The sequence below is a fragment of the Prionailurus viverrinus genome, chromosome B3, assembly GCF_022837055.1.
Source record: "Prionailurus viverrinus isolate Anna chromosome B3, UM_Priviv_1.0, whole genome shotgun sequence".
In the NCBI taxonomy this organism is placed as follows: domain Eukaryota; kingdom Metazoa; phylum Chordata; class Mammalia; order Carnivora; family Felidae; genus Prionailurus; species Prionailurus viverrinus.
This window is the reverse complement of record NC_062566.1, coordinates 46,095,407-46,113,374: the sequence shown is the minus strand read 5'-3', so window position 1 is coordinate 46,113,374 and position 17,968 is coordinate 46,095,407. Positions and strand designations below refer to the sequence as shown.

The 17,968-nt window shown below is 37.4% G+C and overlaps 1 protein-coding gene across 1 annotated transcript in view; it reads right to left on the bottom strand.

The window, feature by feature from the left end:
* The window catches only part of WDR72 (WD repeat domain 72), a 202,487-nt gene that overhangs the window by 173,224 nt on the left and 11,295 nt on the right, over positions 1-17,968 (bottom strand). The window contains exons 4-10 of the mRNA XM_047864633.1: positions 17,450-17,624; positions 16,700-16,776; positions 15,509-15,628; positions 14,519-14,664; positions 14,036-14,135; positions 9,076-9,220; positions 312-539 (exon numbers count right to left, since the gene is read on the bottom strand). Of these exons, the coding sequence (XP_047720589.1) occupies positions 312-539; positions 9,076-9,220; positions 14,036-14,135; positions 14,519-14,664; positions 15,509-15,628; positions 16,700-16,776; positions 17,450-17,624 (991 nt within the window). The remainder of the gene's footprint in view (positions 1-311; positions 540-9,075; positions 9,221-14,035; positions 14,136-14,518; positions 14,665-15,508; positions 15,629-16,699; positions 16,777-17,449; positions 17,625-17,968) is intronic.

Sequence of the window (17,968 nt, the reverse complement as noted above, 5' to 3'; positions counted from 1 at the left end):
AATGCATATTGCTATGTTGCTATGTACTTGCATATGCAGAGAAAATTTCAAGAAGGGTATAAGGAAACTTAATAGCAGTTGCTTTTGGTGAAGGGAGCAGAAAGATCAAGGGACAAAAGAAATATATTTCTCATTGTATCAATGACTTTAAAATAAATCCAGATATGTGTTTTACTTTAACATTCAAATATGTACACATTAATTAGTAAATGTCAGCACATTTTTTAAGCCTCGGCAATCTTCTTAGTACAGCTTGTTAACGTTGAAGCTTAAGTAAATTAAATAAATAAGGTTACATAAAATTCAATGACCTTTTAATAAAGAACCGCCTTCTAGAAGTCCTGCTTTGGCAGCATTCAAAGCCTGTGTAATCAAAATGGTCCCATCTTCACAGCCACATATTAGTTTATCAAGACTTGAAACATACTCTGATGAAGTGACTACCACCGTTCCAGCCCCAGGGACATGGTCGATAATACTCATGGTATGATGCTTATCAAAATTATCTTGAAGGGTCCAGGTGGCAGTTATTGGTATTTCTAAAGGGAAAACACACAAAAAGGGAAAATTTGGCTTTTAAATTCATCATAGACATGGGAACTGTTATCAAGGGACCATCCCTTGGGGTACACAGAGCTCTTTTGCCATCTGAACAGTGGCTATATGCAGAAAAGTTCTCCTGCCATGTATTGTCTTTACTCAAAATGCTATCTCTTTGGTCCTCTGTCCTTCAAGGAGCCTCAGAAGAGATGTGTATTAGTGCATTCATTTTATACCTAGGTCAACTGAAAACAACAGAGAAATTCTTGCAGTGATGTAAAGTGGTGGTCCAGTCTCATGAGTTCTCTATTTGTCTCAGCAGTGTTAAAAAGGAAAACTGAGGGTCTGTTAGTTGTGTGAGGAAAATGGAATAAATGTATTCTTTAAATATTAGGGATATGGGTATCTCTAAATCATACCAAGCCCCCAATTATCTATGAATTACTAAGAGCACTGGTTATCATTCTATATAGTTCACCACCCAAGCATTTGAACTGGCTGTCAAGTAGGCTCAGGAAGGGAGAGAGGCTTGGATCTAGGAGCAAAGAGGGTGAGTTAAAGCCAACCTATTTATCTATTAAAGGGCACCCCTGATCTTGCAGTACACGTGCCACAGTGACTGTGAAAAACCTAGAGCCCAAACCTTAGATGAGCATTAAGAATTGTCATAGATATCTATGGTTCTAATTATTGTGGGTTTTTTTTTTACTGTTTATTTTTTTTTTAATTTACATCCAACTTATTTAGTATATAGTGCAACAGTGATTTCAGGAGTAGATTCTTTAATGCCCCTTACCCATTTAGACCATCCCCTTCCCACAACCCCTCCAGCAACCCTCTGTTTGTTCTCCATATTTAAGAGTCTCTTATGTTTTGTTCCCCTTCCTGCTTTTATATTATTTTTGCTTCTATTCCCTTGTGTTCATCTGTTCTGTGTCTTAAAGTCCTCATATGAGTGAAGTCATATGATATTTGTCTTTCTCTGACTAATTTCGCTTAGCCTAATACCCTCTAGTTTCATCAACGTAGTTGCAAATGGCAAGATTTCACTCTTTTTGATTGCCAAGTAATAATCCATTGTGTGTGTGTGTGTGTGTGAAATCCATTGTGTGTGTGTGTGTGTGTGTGTGTGTGTGTGTGTGTGTGTGTATACCACATCTTCTTTATCCATTCATCCATCAGTGGATATTTGGGCTTTTCCATACTTTGGCTATTGTTGATATTGCTGCTATAAACATTGGGGTGCATATGCCCCTTTGAAACAGCATACCTGTATCCCTTGGATAAATACTAGTAGTGCAATTGCTGGATCATAGGGTAGTTCTATTTTTAACTTTTTGAGGAACCTCCATACTGTTTTCCAGAGTGGCTGCACCAGCTTGCATTCCCACCAACAGTGCAAAAGAGATCCTCTTTCTCCACATCCTTGCCAACATCTGCTCTTGCCTGAGTTGTTAATGTTAGCCATTCTGACCGGTGTGAGGTGGTGCCTCATTGTGGTTTTGATTTGTATTTCCCTGATGATGAGTGATGTGGAGCATTTTTCATGTGGCAGATGGCCATCTGAATGTCCAACTTCTTTGGAGAAGTGTCTATTCATGTCTTTTGACCATTTCTTCACTGGATTATTTGTTTTTTTTGGGTGTTGAGTTTGATAAGTTCTTTATAGATTTTGGATACTAGCCCTTTATCTGATAGGTCGTTTGCAAATATCTTCTCCCATTCTGTCAGTTGCCTTTTAGTTTTGCTGATTGTTTCCTTCTCTGTGCAGAAGCTTTTTATTTTGATGAGGTCCCCATAGTTCATTTTTGCTTTTGTTTCCCTTGCCTCCAGAGATGTGTCGAGTAAGAAGTTGCTGTGGCCAAGATCAAAGAGGTTTTGCCTGCTTTCTCCTTGAGGATTTTGATGGCTTCCTGTCTTACATTGAGGTCTTTCATCCATTTTGAGTTTCTTTTTGTGTATGGTGTAAGAAAGCGGTCCAGGTTAATTTTCTGCATGTCTCTGTCCAGTTTTCCCAGCACCACTTGCTGAAGAGACTGTCTTTATTCCACTGAATATTCTTTTCTGCTTTGTCAAAGATTAGTTGGCCATATGTTTCTGAGAACCCACTTCTGGGTTTTCTGTTCTGTTCCATTGATCTGAGTGTCTGTTCTTGTGCCAGTACCATATTGTCTTGATGATTACAGCTTTGGAATACAGCTTGAAGTCTGGACTTGTGATGCCTCCTGCTTTGGTTTTCCTTTTCGAGATTGCTTTGGCTATTTGGGGTCTTTTCTGGTTCCATACAAATTTTAGGATTGTTTGTTCTAGCTCTGTGAAGAATGCTGGTGTTATTTTGATAGGGATTGCATTGAATATGTAGATTGCTTTGGGTAGTATCGACATTTTAACAACATTTGTTCTTACTATTGAGGAGCATGGAATCTTTTTCCATTTATTTGTGTCTTCTTCAATTTCTTTCATAAGCTTTCTATAGTTTTCAGTGTATAGATTGTTCACCTCTTTGGTTAGATTTATTCCTAGGTATTTTATGGTTTTTGGTGCAATTGTAAATGAAATCAATTCCTTGATTTCTCTTTCTATTGCTTCATTGTTGGTGAATAGGAATGCAACTGATTTCTGTGCATTGATTTTATATCCTGTCATTTTGCTGAATTCATGGACCAGTTCTAGCAGTTTTTTTCTGAAATCTTTGGGGTTTTCCATATTAAGTATCACGTCATCTTCAAAGAGTGAAAGTTTGACCTCCTCCTGGCTGATTTGTATGCCTTTTATTTCTTTGTGTTGTCTGATTGCAGAGGCTAAGACTTCCAACACTATGTTGAATAACACTGGCGAGAGTGGTCTTGTTCCTGACCTTAGGGGGAAAGCTCTCAGATATTCCCCACTGAGGATGATATTGGCATTCATATAGAGCTTTTATGATCTCAAGGTATAATACTTTTTTCCTACTTTCTTGAGGGTTTTTGTCTAGAAAGGATGTTGTATTTTGTCAGATGCCTTCCTTACATCTGTTGAGAGGATCATGTGGTTCTTGTCTTTTCTTTTACTAATGTGATGAATCAGCCCTGCATCCCAGGTAGGGATTCAGGTAGGATTCACCACTTCATTGTGGTGAATAATTTTTTTAATGTATTGTTGGATCTGGTTGGCTAATATCTTGTTGAGGATTTTTGCATCCATGTTTATCAGGGAAATTGGTCTTAGTTCTTCTTTGTAGTGAGGTCTTTGTCTGGTTTTGGAATCAAGGTAATGCTGGTTTCATAGAAAGAATTTGGAAGTTTTCCTCCCATTTCTATTTTTTAGGACAGCTTCAAAAGGATAGGTTTTAACTCTTCCTTAAATGTTTGGTAGAATTCCCTTGGAAAGCTATCTGGCCCTGGACTCTTGTTTTTTTGGGAGATTTTTTTATTACTAATTTGATTTCTTTACTGGTAATGGTCTGTTCCAATTTTGTATTTCATCCTGTTTCAGTTTTGGTAGTTTATATGTTTCTAGGAACTTGTCCATTTCTTCCAGATTCCCCATTTTATTGGTGTGTAATTGCTTATAATGTTGTCTTATTGTTTTTATTTCTGCTGTGTTGGTTGTGATCTCTCCTCTTTCTTGATTTTATTTATTTGGCTCCTTTCCTTTTTCTTTGTGATCAAACTGGCTAGTGGTTTATCAATTTTGTTAACTCCTTCAAAGAACCAGCTTCTGGTTTCATTGATCTGTTTTACTGTTTTTGTTTTGTTTTGTTTTGTTTTGGTTTGGTTTGGTTTGGTTTGGTTTTGATACCATTGATTTCTGCTCTACTCTTTATTATTTCGTGTCTTCTGCTGGTTTTGGGTTTTGTTTGCTGTTCTTTTCCCAGATCTTTTAGGTGTAAGGTTACGTTGTGGATCTGAGACCTTTCTTCTTCCTGTACGAAGGCCTGGATTGCTATATACTTCCCTCTTAGGACTGTCTTTGCTGCATCCCAGAGGTTTTGGGCTGTGGTGTTATCATTTTCATTGGCTTCCATGTACTTTTTAATTTCCTCTTTAAGTTCTTGGTTAGACCATTCATTCTTTAGTAGGATATTCTTTAGTCTCCAAGTATTTGTTATCTTTCCAAATTTTTTCTTGTGGTTGATCTCGAGTTTCATATCATTGTGGTCTGAAAATATGCACGCTATGATCTCGATCTTTGGAAATTGTTGAGGGCTGATTTGTGTCCCAGCCGGTGATCTATTCTGGACAGCGTTCCATGTGCACTGGAGAAGAATGTATATTCCACTGTTTTAGGATAAAATGTTCTGAATATATATGTTAATTCCATCTGGTCCAGTGTGTCATTCAAAGGCATTGTTTCCTTGTTGACTGTCCGTTTAGATGATCTCTCCATTGTTGTAGGTGGGGTGTTGAAGTCCCCTACTATGATGGTATTATTATCATTGAGTTTCTTATGTTTGTGATTAACTGATTTATGTATTTGGGTGCTCACACATTTGGAGCTTAAATGTTTACAATTGCTAGGTCTTCTTGGTGGATAGACCCCTTCATTATGATATAACAGCCTTCTTCATCTCTTGTTACAGTCCTTATTTTAAAATCTATATTGTCTGATATAAGTATGGCTACTCTGGCTTTCTTTTGTCAACCATTAGCATGATAGATGTTCTCCATCCCCTTACTTTTCAATTTGAAGGTGTCTTTAGGTCTAAAGTGGGTCCCTTGTAAACAGCATATAGATAGCTCTTATTTTCTTATCCATTCTGTTACCCTATGTCTTTTGATTAGAGCATTTAGTCCATTGATATTTAGAGAGAGTACTGAAACATATGAATTTATTGCCATTATGTTTCTTGTAGAGTTGGGAGTGTCTGATGGTGTTCTCTGGTCCTTTCTAGTCTTTGTTGCTTTTGGTATGTATGTATGTATGTATGTATGTATGTATGTATGTATGTATTTATAATTTGCGCATTCATTCATTCATTTATTGCTTTTCTCCCCTCAGAGAGCCCCCCTTAAAATTTCTTGCAGGGCTGGTTTAGTGTTCATGAACTCCTTTATTTTTTGTCTGGGAAACTTTTAATCTCTCCTTCTATTTTGAATGACAGCCTTGCTGGATAAAGAATTCTTGGCTGCATATTTTTTCCGATTTAGCACATTGAATATATCCTGCCATTCCTTTCTGGCCTGCCAAGTTTCTGTGGATAGGTCTGCTGCAAACCTGATCTGTCTTCCCTCGTAGGTTAAGGACTTTTTTCCCCTTGCTGCTTTCATGATTCTTTCTTTGCTTGAGTATTTTGTGATTTAGACTATGATGTGCTTTGTCGATGGTCGGTTTTTGTTGAATCTAATGGGAGTCCTCTGTGTTTCCTGGATTTTGATGTCTGTGTCATTTCCCAGGTTAGGAAAGTTTTCCACTATGATTTGCTCACATAACCCTTCTACACCTATTTCTCTCACTTCATCTTCTGGGACCCCTATAATTCTGATGTTGTTCCTTTTTAATGAATCACTGATTTCTCTAACTTTTAAATCATGTTCTTTTGCCTTAGTCTCCCTCTTTTTTTATGCTTCATTATTCTCCATAAGTTTGTTGTCTATATCGCTGATTTGCTGCTCTTCCTCATCCACTCTTGCCGCCTTGGCAAGCATTTGAGATTGAAGCTCAGTTATAGCATTTTTTTATTTCATCTTGACTAGCTTTTACTTTGTTTTTATCTCTGAATAAAGGGATTCTAATATATTTTCAACCCCAGCTAGTATTCTTATTATCATGATTCTAAATTCTGGTTCAGATATCTTGCTTGTATCTCTGTTGATTAAGTCCCTGGCTGTTGTTTCTTTCTGCTTTTTCTTTTGAGTGAATTCCTTTGTTTCATAATTTTGAAGGAAGAAAAGGAATAAGGTAAAAACAAATTAAAATTAAAAAATTAAAAACAACACACACACAGAGAGAGAGAGAGAGAGAGAGAGAGAGAGAGAGAGAGAAATCAAATAAATGATGCTAGATCCTAGGTGTGTTTTGGTCTGGGTGTTGAAAGGAGCTTGATAGATTAGAGAAAAAGTGGGGGAGAAAAAAGAAAAAGAAAAAGAAAAAAAAAGGAAAACGTTTGAAAATTTGAAATAATGAATAGAATAAAATAGAATAAAATGAAACGATGGGAGTAAAATAGAATTTGAATAATTTACAAAAAAGTAAAAAATATAGTAGAAAAATTAAAGAAAAAATATTTTTAATAAAAATTGAAAATAAAAATAATTTTTTCTTCCTGTATTCAAGAAAAAGAAAAGAAATGAAAAGAAAACAAAAAGAAAATTGAATAGATGGACCAGTGAACAGACTGAAATACGATTGAAATTACATCATTTTCCCCTAGAAGTCAAACTATGAAGCAATTTATAGTCCATAAACTAAGCAGGCATGGAGACGTGTGGTATTCCTGAAGAGCAAGCTTGGCCCAGTTGGGCGGGGCTTAGTAAAATGGCTCCACTCTCCACTAGATGACACTGCTTAGCTTACTCAGGTGAATTGTTGTGGCCCATGTAGGTCTGTATGTACATGTGTGGAAGGGGTGAAAATGGCATCACCCAGCTACCCAGTCTTTAGTATCAGAACTCTCTTCTCCCCGATTAGCAATGGCGCACCCATCCTTTGTCTCTGGCTTCTGTCTACTCCCTGCTTTTACACTGTCCATTACCAAGCCATCAGGTTGCCAGGTGGCACCTCCCTCCTGAGTTTTATCTCAGATGCGGCTGTGTTTCCTGACCCCTCATTTCTGAGGGACTGCAGCTTTGACCCGTTCTACCCCTCTGCAGGAGGGTCTTACCAAGTAAGGGCCAGGTGCTGGCTGTACCCAGGAAAGTTCACGGGACCGTGCTGCTGTTGATGTCCAGAAACTGCTGCTGGGTGACAGCCCAGCCCAGAAAAAGTTCACATGATCATGTAGCAGCAGCGTTTCAGGGATTATGGAAAATCACAACACACATCTAGCTCCAGGCTTCACTCTTCACAACCTTGTTCCAGCACCAGCGAATATGGTTGTTCTCCAGGGTCTGATGGGACCTTTGCCTGTGGGGAGTCCTCCCAGCAGGGGAACCGCCTCTCCTCATGTGGTCCAAAGACCTCCCAGACTTCACTCTGCTCCTGGGGATTCACCCTTCCCACCAGAGCACCTGCTGTTACCAAACTGCGGAGTTTCAGACTCTGCACTCCCCCTGTTTATACATTCTTAATGGAATTTAAACCCTCTCCTTTCTCCTTTCTCCCTTTTTAGTTCAGTCCCTGCGGCTGTTTCCACTTTTCCACTTTCTCTCCAGCTGCTTTTGGTGGTGGTGGGGTGCTTTTCCCGTATTCTCCCCACCATCTCCGTCCTCCCTCCACAAGCAGAAACCACTCTCTTCCCTCCGCGGCTTCTGTCTCCCCCAGTTCATCTCTCTGCGCCACTGTGTTCTGTGGTTCAGGTTGTGCAGATTGTTGTGTAATCTTCACATCAGTTTTCTACGTGTGCAGGATAGTTTAGTGTTTATCTGGCCCTATTTCATTCACACAAGACACAAAAAAAACTTCCATGCTGTTCCGCCATCTTGGCTTCTCTTCTCTATTGTTCTAATTATAAAGAAGGTTACGTAAATGCTTCCTTAATTCCACTGCTGGCGGTGGAACATACATGAGAAATCCTAGGGCAACCATTAGGTGGCCTTAGCAGGGGCATGGTATACATTTTAATTCTTAAAATTGAACTTGTAAGAAACTTTTCCATACACCATACCAGGTTCTAAATCTTTTTTTTTTTTTTTTTTGGCCATTTTCTTATTAACCTAGGACTATTAGGAACCGTTTTGAAAACATTTGGGACAAAGAACCTTAAAATTATGCCAGTGAATTTGTTAAGTAACAGAAACTTGTGCTTTGGAATTCAAATGTGGAGGACTGTGTTTCTGCTGTGCCCAAGACAATGATTCACAGATGACTTAATGATTTGGGAGTAAGGGAAAAAGAGTAAGATGGGCTTCCTCATTTCGGAATACCTAAGTCTCAGGAGCTTAAAGATTCTCCACAATAATGTTTCCTTTAATGACTTCAGTTTTGTATTCTAAGAAAAATGAAAATAAGCAAATGCTAAATCATCTAATCATTCAAAGAGCCAAATGGTTTAGTGGCCAAGTTTATATCTGTCCCTCCTGTTCCAAGCAGCTGTAATAATACCAATAGAGGAACTGGTTGTAAAGGGTACAGGATATGGGCATGACAAATTCAAAAACATGAGTATGGCATGTCAACCTATCCTACATCCATATATAAGCATCCATTTCATTTGAATAAAACATCATTCCTGTTAAATTGATGTTAATTTGAATTCTATCGGTTGTATTGTTGTATAAGATCTAGAAACATCATGTTTATACCTCCTTTTATGTTGGCACCTAATGCATAGTGTGGTGCACGAGAAAATTTGTCTTATTTGTAGCCTTGTGTTACTCAAATGAGAAAAACACTGACTTAATTATAAACTAGTTCTCAGAAGACATGTGATTAGAAATAGATTAGAAACTGTCTTACCTCTAGGAGAGCCATCAAACTTGGATACTGGAACATCAGGAATGTGCCACAAAGTAATTCTTCCTGAGACTTCTCCAGAGAATAGTATCTTATAAAAAGGCTCTTTCCTTTCATTCATGTAGCCCATAACAAAGGAAAGGCCCTGGTCCAAAACAAAAAGTTAGCTTTTATGTAGAAAAAAATATCTGAATATAAAATGACAACCACTATTTTCAAATGGAGGAACAAGACTTCATAGATTAACTGAATTGTTTCCATTTGCTTCCTGATCTTTCAAAATTTTCAGGTAACTTAAGTGACATTATCTCTTACTCAAGACAAAAAAAATTTTTATAAAATAAGCAAAGTCCACAGCTAGACTTCAGAGTGTTACTAAGACTATTTAACATGTACTTAATGTTCTGTGTCTGTATTACACATAATGTTAGAGGCTTTACATTTATTCCGCTAAATAATCCTCACATTAATTCTCTGAGGTTGGCACTATCATTGTCTCCATTTCCCAAATGAATAAACTGAGAGTGGAGAGGTTGATTTACCTAAAGTGTTATAGACAGCAAAGAGTCCATGTCTTCATGACCATACCCTACTGTCCACTAAGGAGGCCTGATTTCTTTATGGTCCCTTAAGTTCCATTGTCAATTACAATAGCAACAAGTAATATATGTGTGGTAATTTTGTGTTATTAACATGCTTTCAACTTTCTGTTAACTACTTTTCATATTTAATATATTTGATTTTAAACATTCTAGGAGATCAGAAATAAAAATGAGTCCATAACATAAACAAGTAAATAAACAAATAAATACTAATATAATTAAGTATATAGTTATAGTTTATATTAATATGTTATATATTTATGTACATAAGGTTATAATTTTGCTGAGGCAGAGTATGAATATTAAGCACCAGAGTTCTGGAAGACATGCTTTTATCAGTGTAATGGGTCTAGAGTCTCTAGTGCCTGAGTGCAGTGCAGATGTTCTCTGGGCAGACTTGCATATAGAGATTATGAACAAGGCATCAAAATTATTAAGAGATTATAAAAACAAAAACTTCTTTTGATGTACAAAGAAAAGTCACCCTGGAAAGAAAGCCAACTGTTGGTGCTAGAAGTAAAGAAGTCTAAGAAAGTGATAGATAGTTCCTCATTAGAAAATATGTTTGAAGGTCAGGACTTTGATGTATTATTGGAAAAATTCTGTAATGTATCTGAGGAGTATTAAAGGCCAAAGCATTGCTATATTTATTCCTCACAACAAAGCTACAGAGTAAGTAAACACTGCCATTATTCCTGTTATGGAGAAAAGAAAACTAATACAGGAAGAGAGTAAGAAAGGAATCCAAGAGCATACAACCAAGGTAGTCCTCCAACATGAGAGCACTGCAGAGGAGAAACAGCTCCTAGGAAGTTGCTTCTACAGATTTAGAAGGCACTTTCAAGTCTTATACTTCTCAGTCCATCACTTTTGTAAGTGTTAGAAACTGTGTCAATACAATTTGGGTAAACCAGCAAACTAGCTTCTCAAACTCTCTTGACCTTGAAGAACCTTAGAACTGACTAGTTCCACTCCCTCATGATTTTGATACAGAGAAGCTGAGCCGTTACTCGGTTCCTGTGGTTGGTGGCAGGCAGCATGCCTCATTTCCCCCAACAGCATATGCTCCGGTGCTGCTGTTCTCCCTCTGTACCTACTATGCCACTGCCATTCATCACTTGCTCACACCCACACCTTGTCACCTCTGCCCTCGTCCTTTGCAGTATCCCTCTCTGATTCTGCTATTCACTTGGACACTCCCCTCAGAGCCCCTTACCATATGAACTCTGATTTGTCACCACAGTACCTAGGGTGTATCACAAGGAACACCTGCCCTACAGGAGGTAATAAAATAGCCCTTAAGAGCGAATTCTCGGGGCACCTGTGTAGCTCAATTGGTTAAGCATCTGACTCTTGATTGTGGTTCAGGTCATGATCTCACAGTTCATGGGACTGAACCCCACATCAGGCTCTGTGCTGACAGCATGGAGCCTGTTTGGTGTTTGGGATCCTCCCTCTCCCTCTCTCCCTGCCCCTCCCCTGCTCCCTCTTTCTTTCTCTCTCTCAAAATAAATTAAGCATTAAAAAAACAAAAACAAAAACAACAAAAAAACCCAGAAAATTCTCTTGAGTTAACTGCCTGGGTTCAACTCCTGGGTTTAGCACATACTAACTCTATTAAAAGCACCAATTACTTGATTTAGACAATTTACTTAACCTCTCTGTGTCTCATTTTCCCTAAATGTGAAAGAAGGCCAGTAAAAACACCTACTCTATAGGATTGCTGTCAGGATTAATGAATTGATAAAGGTGAGGTGCTTAGAATGGTGCCCTGCATTTGGCACATACTCAGTACCTATGAACCATTCTTATTATCCACTTTTCGGAACAACTGAGAAACTTGCTCCAAAGTCCAACTGCCAGACTTGGGCCAAACTGCCCAGGTTCAAATCCTAGGAATTAACCTTTCCGAACATGATTTGCAAAGTGAGGCCATGGTGGGAATGCATGTAGATGGAGGAGTGTGTATATTTGAAAATAACAAGGACTAAAAAAAAAATTACCCATCAGCATCATCATTATTACTCTTAGTTCATGCACCCAAATTCCTTACATGCAATCTTCAGGCTATCTCTGCCTCAACTACCCCTTAACTCAGCACTGCAGAGTTACTCCACAGCTAAGACTCTGAAAGCCAGTACCTTATCTCAACAACCAGGACCCCTGCCACAGGCCTCAGTGATCATCAGCTGTCATTAGAACCTTGGGAGACTCTCACTAAGCTACTGAAAGGAAGGGCGAGTCTCATTTTGCTACTACAACTCCATCAGCAGATATATTCTGAATGTCACAAATGGTAACTGTGGGAACATGTTACTGTTACACACTGAGATTTATGTCTATTGGTGCCATTCCAAAAGAAGAGTCTACTTAATACTACATATTTATAGAATACCCTTTTCTAAGCTCCTTGTACTCATCAAACTTATCTCCCACCCCATCAAAATGTTACCTTCTAACTTCAGGAGAGATTAAGAAATCTTATAGTTAGTGAATATTGGCGATGTTTTGAATAAGGAAAACAATGTCAGACTTTAACTTCTGGCTGGACAAAGGGCAAGCAAGAGTGTGAGGGTGGGTAGACTAGCTTCTTTAAGTTTCCGATTATTCTATTCATATTTCACTGGCTTCCTAGTATTTCCCACGTTTAAGATAAATAACTGTCGTTGTCTAAACAAGAATTGTTGCGGGGCATCTGGGTGGCTCAGTCGGTTAAGCAGCCACCTCCAGCTCAGGTCATGATCTCGTGGTTCGTGAGTTTGAGCCCTGCGTCAGGCTCTGTGCTGACAGCTTGGAGCCTGCTTCAGATTTTCTCTCTCTCTCTCCCCTTCCCTCAATAGCATGTGTCCTCTTTCTCTCTCTCAAAAATAAACTTAAAAAAATAATATTTAAAAATTATTGATAGATGATCCATAGATCTATGTCTTCATATTTTGAGGAACAAAATAAGGTGGCTTCCCCTAAGGTTAGTATTTTTTTTAAGTTAATTTGCAATTGCTGTGTTTTTCTTCAGCACCAATATGTGCAGTCGACTAGATCTTAAAGGATACTACCTACATTTTAGCTTTTGGGGAAAACTGCTTTATAAAAAGTGCATTCTGGTGCTAAAGGAAAGAATGGGCAGGCAGGTCCTTTACAAAATAACTAAAAATGCTTTTTCTAAGTAAGCCACACTACTGCTCTTATAATCAACAGTGAAGCAAGACTCCATTGCCACTCACAGATGACTTTAGAAATAGTGTTTGATGCCACAATTCTGAAGTTTGCCTGTGCCCCAGTGGCACTTAGAGTTCTAATTTTGGGCTGGCAGTTTTTTAATCAAGTTTTTGCAACAAAACCCTATAGATATGTTAAAGGTACAATTACAGAACTATAGGTTCTCCAGTGGCTAAACTGCAAAATTAAGCAAACCATCAGTCCGTAAAAAAAATAACGTTTCCTTAGTTGACACGTCAGTAATCCAAAGTCCTTATTCTCCGTGAAATACCTCCTTGGATAATTAACTGATGACTAAGTCCACAGGTTAACAATCATAACAGCAAGAACAAACCTCATTTTGGTTAGCACTACTAAAATAAAACAACTTTAAATGATCAGACTTCATAGAGTGTAAAGATAAAATTCAGTCAAGTAAAAACACACAATTATATCCTCAAGTCTGCCAGGACTCACAATTATACTTGTTTTACCAAGAAAATTTATTCAGAAGAATAGCTAAACATATGCAAAAACGATAATATTGAGATTAAACAAGCAGGATATAAACCATTTGATAAAATTTAAAAACTGGAGTAGACACATCAAAATGTTAATAACTTCATATCAAATCATTTCTCCAAAGGGTCAGTGAACAATGTGTGTGTGTGGCAAGGTGGGGGGTGGGGGCGAGAGAGTGAGAGAGAATGAATATGGCAAAATGTTGACAATTGGTAGATGAGTGGAGGTAGATGATGGAGGGTAGGTGAGTGATCATTGTACTATTCTTGAAACTGTTTAAATATTTGAAATTTTTCCCATTAAAATAAGTAAATACATAAAATATATTCCTTGTGAATATTTATGGTGGCAAAATTATGAATTTTAGTTCCCCCTCTTTTAACTTTTAATTTTAATTTTAACTTTCATATTTTTTCTATAACAAATATATATCACTTAGTTACTCCAGCTTTAAAATACATATTTTTCGAAGGCAAAGTTTTCTCTTCAGTACCCATTAACAATTAGATTTGATTTTCTCGTTGACAACTTCATGTGATTCTTCCATTCAATTTTTTCAAGTCTGACTCTCTGTTACAGACAAAGCAACACTTATCTAAGACGCAGAGTGAAGCAGCTTTGAGGCAGTCACTCTCTCCTTGCATTACCTTATTTTCCTGCACAGAAGTAGAGCACAGTAAATGAGGATAAATGGTCTCTTTAAGCACTCTTCCATCAGCAGGGTATATGCTTTTTGAAAGCCCACTGCATGGTGAAAAATAAAAAGCAGAGTTGAGAACTTTGAGGTTCTTTATTCGTTTTTTTTCCTCCTCCCACTTTCAAAAGCCGGATGGTACCATTCAAGTTTCTAAACTCTAGTTAGAAATTGTTGGGTTAATAATTACAAGTGACTTTTTGAAAACCCAGCACCAGCTGTACAAGTTATACATGGTTAATCTCATTCCTTCATCCCCTGCTGTTTCATACAAAGGCTGAAGCCTCCCAAGCCCAGAGTAAATCTTCTAGTGCCAAAGTTGTTTTGTTCTGGTTTTTGATCATGGGCAGCATGCAGGGATTTTTCCATAATAAACCTCCCAAAGTTCATTTTCTACCTGAATGTTTTGTATGCCGCTCCCATCTGAGCCCACCTGTTCAGCAGCTGATAGATAAAACTGTGACCATCTTCTGTCCAGATGATGATTCTGTGAGCAGCAAGCACCTCTCCCCCAGCAAAAAACTGCCCACTTCTGCTAACTTCGGTCCGCAGAAGGGAAAAATCACAATAGTCATAAACCTAAAATACAAAATTAATGATGTACATTAACAAAAGCTTCTAATCTGTCAATGAGATGAAAGATAAATTATGCTTATCAAGACTATTTAGATGGCAGTGTTAATGCAACAATATATTAAATATTAATAACAGGACACACTGTACTCATGCGCCAAGATCATTTTTTATTAGTACTTATTTTTTTCATTTATCCTAAGGTAGGTTTAATGAATAAACTTTATACCATTCCAGAATGTGCCCATTAAGCACAGAAGCCAAAAATCCCAAAATTTATATGTTATTTTATTCCTTCTATATGGTAGTCCAACTTCAACTTTTAAAAATTTGTTACACAAAAGTTTACACAGCAGAAACCTTTTGATACACTACCTATTTTATATTTTTGTTCAAAAATATAGTATCAACATATAAGTAAGATACTGTAGTTTTGTTAGCTGGGCCAGTTATATGAAACATTAAAGAAAAAGGGATGCTATCAAATGATAATAACTTAGCTCTTCTTTCTTGATGGAGAGATCAGTGAATATACTCATAAGAAAGTAGATTCTCTAAAAATGAATATAGCAACTATGCAGAAAAGGAACAAAGCCTATAAATAAAATCAATGTATGTAGATGAAAGGGTTTAGTTTGCTTTTTAATTTTAAAGTTCAGGCATCAAATTTTTAAAGTAATCCAGAGATAAATGCTCATTATTGTCATGGTCTGTTACTAATAAAATTGGGATCTACTTTATATATATAATATCCTGAGAAGCAAAACAGCTGAGTGCAGGGAGAGGAAAATTGATACAAATGGGTCATAAAAGACAACTAATTCAATTTATCGTGTCATTTTTATAATACCTTCCAACATTTAGAAAATACCACCAATAAAAGTCTCTCCGTATATGTGCAAAATCGTATTGCCCGGCAGTTCAGGGAGTCGAGAAATTTGGATTCCTTCTCGTAGACATCTTGTTTTTCCTTCAGAAGGAATGAGAACACTTTAGTGCCGGTTCTAGGTAATTTATACATGACTTGCTCTGCTGTACACCTGAAGTAGATCAGACCATTTTTATAAAAAACAAAAAAACAAAAAACTACCCGTTTCCTTTTGAGTTCCCTGAACTAAGAAATCACTTCACAAGAGAAACCATGAACAGGAAACCCACTTGGCTTAAAGGATTCCTCATATATAATCGTTCCTACAAGCATTCTGTGGGGCACTGTGCTGGATGCTGAGAATGTAAAGATAGGAATAAGTTTCTCATTTTCAGATGTGGTGGAAAGACAAAACAAAAAAAAAGTAACATATTAAAAAAAAAACAACTGCAGTAAATTAACTGCTAAAAAAGAAAAATGAATAAGTACTTTGAAAAAACAAAAGCATGGCCAACACAGAACATCTAGAATACCATATTCACAGTAAGTTTCTGATGATGCTGGTGTGTGTTTCTTGGGCTCATTATGGCAACACAATTCCTAGGCTTCCTCTAGGAATTTCCAAGAAGTTCCAAAGGAGAGCTCAGAGCATGGGGCAGCTGAAACAATTTTATCAACAGCATATAGAATATGACTTTTTTTGTCCACCACCTCAAATTGTAGCCTGATGCAGGAACAGGTGAATATACTTGACTCCCAGTGCATGCGACCCCAGCTGTTCACAGTCATCTTCCTGCCACTGCTCACATACACTCAGAAGAAAGGGGGTCTTTCTGCTGTAAGGGTCAGAAAGATATTCTTCTATGATGGACTTTATTTTTATTAAAATGTAATCAGTGTGTGTGTGTGTGTGTGTGTGTGTGTGTGTGTGTGTGTGTACACGCACGTGCCCATAAAAACATTTGTATATGCCCTGAGAACAGGTTGGAAGGATACAGTCTAATTGTTTTCAATTAGAGGAGTGATGGGGGGAGTACACAGAGGTAAAATTTATATACTTCTACATTATTTGAACTCTTAACAATGAGCAGGTAACACCTTTATAATTAATTTTAAAAAACCAATAAATATGCTTGAAATTGGAGAATAAAGAATAGAGTTTCACAAACCAACCTGAATGCTGTTGATAGATGAAGAGAGATCCCATACTTTGAGCTCACCAGCTACTGATACCACCAAGAGAGAATCTTCTGTAAAAACAATAAAGGTCACATAAAAGTTGACCACTGTTATAAGTGGTTGCTGTAGAGATCATTTCACAGTCATTTAAGGATAATATAGGGTTACGTAGGTGGAACATATTCAACTTTAGGGTTATTTTTCTGATAAAAAATAAACACTTTAGATCACATTTTAAGTTTGTTTCAAAATGTCAAAATGACCCCCATGTAATAGAGAGCCACTAAATAGAGAGCCACTAAAAGCAGAGCCACATTGCAAATGATTATGTTGTCAACATTATATCTTCTTATTTCAGAAATAAGTAAGGAGCCAACCTTCCCTCATTACAGAAATCGAATTATCTTCTTTACTACATCCAGAAGACACAGCAAAGCAAAAGTTCCAAGCGTCTTGCTAATCCACCACAAACGCCTGCTTGTCACTCCTGAAATGTACCGATGAACTGGGTCATGGAAACACGGTCTCCTCTTTTCATTTCATCTTGACCTCTTGCTGACTTTCTAACGACTTGAACCATTGGCTTGGGTGTTCTCAGTTTTTTGATTTGGCTTAGAGAACTATCCCCACCAACAGGTAAACATAAAGAAGTATTCTGAGCTCTTGCCCAGTAGCTCAACACATAGTTCAAAAGTGATCTTTTTATATGCATTCTCTTAGTGTTCTATAAGACCCAACTATTACCTTGAATTCTCATGGAGTGTACAATGCACAGGCAGTTGATCCAATCAGGAGACTGAGATGATATAAAAGTGTGAATAACAGCCAAACTTTTAGCATCGATGATAAGAACATCTTGATATTCTCCACAACACAAAAGCCAGCCTTCCCCTGTCATCCGGAAGGAGCAGTGGTAATACTATGGAAATGGAATTCAAAGCAAGAGTTTAATTATCACTAGCAATTAACAGAATTTGGGCTATGGTAAAGACTCCTCTGATTTTAGTTTTATCATCTATTCAATGAAGGTATTTACTTGAATGAACAACAAGTTAAATTTCTTTTAGTTCAATGATTCCACATTGCTAAAGTATTGATTTGGGGCTTGAGTCTCCTTTGTATTTCAGTATTTTTCCTGAGAAAGGGGGATCTTTTTAGGAAGAATGACTCTTATTCCAATCATAGAAAGTTCACAATTGTTTTATTTCTAGAATGCTATGTAGAAATAGACAACAACAAAAATCAGGTTCTTCTGGCAACATT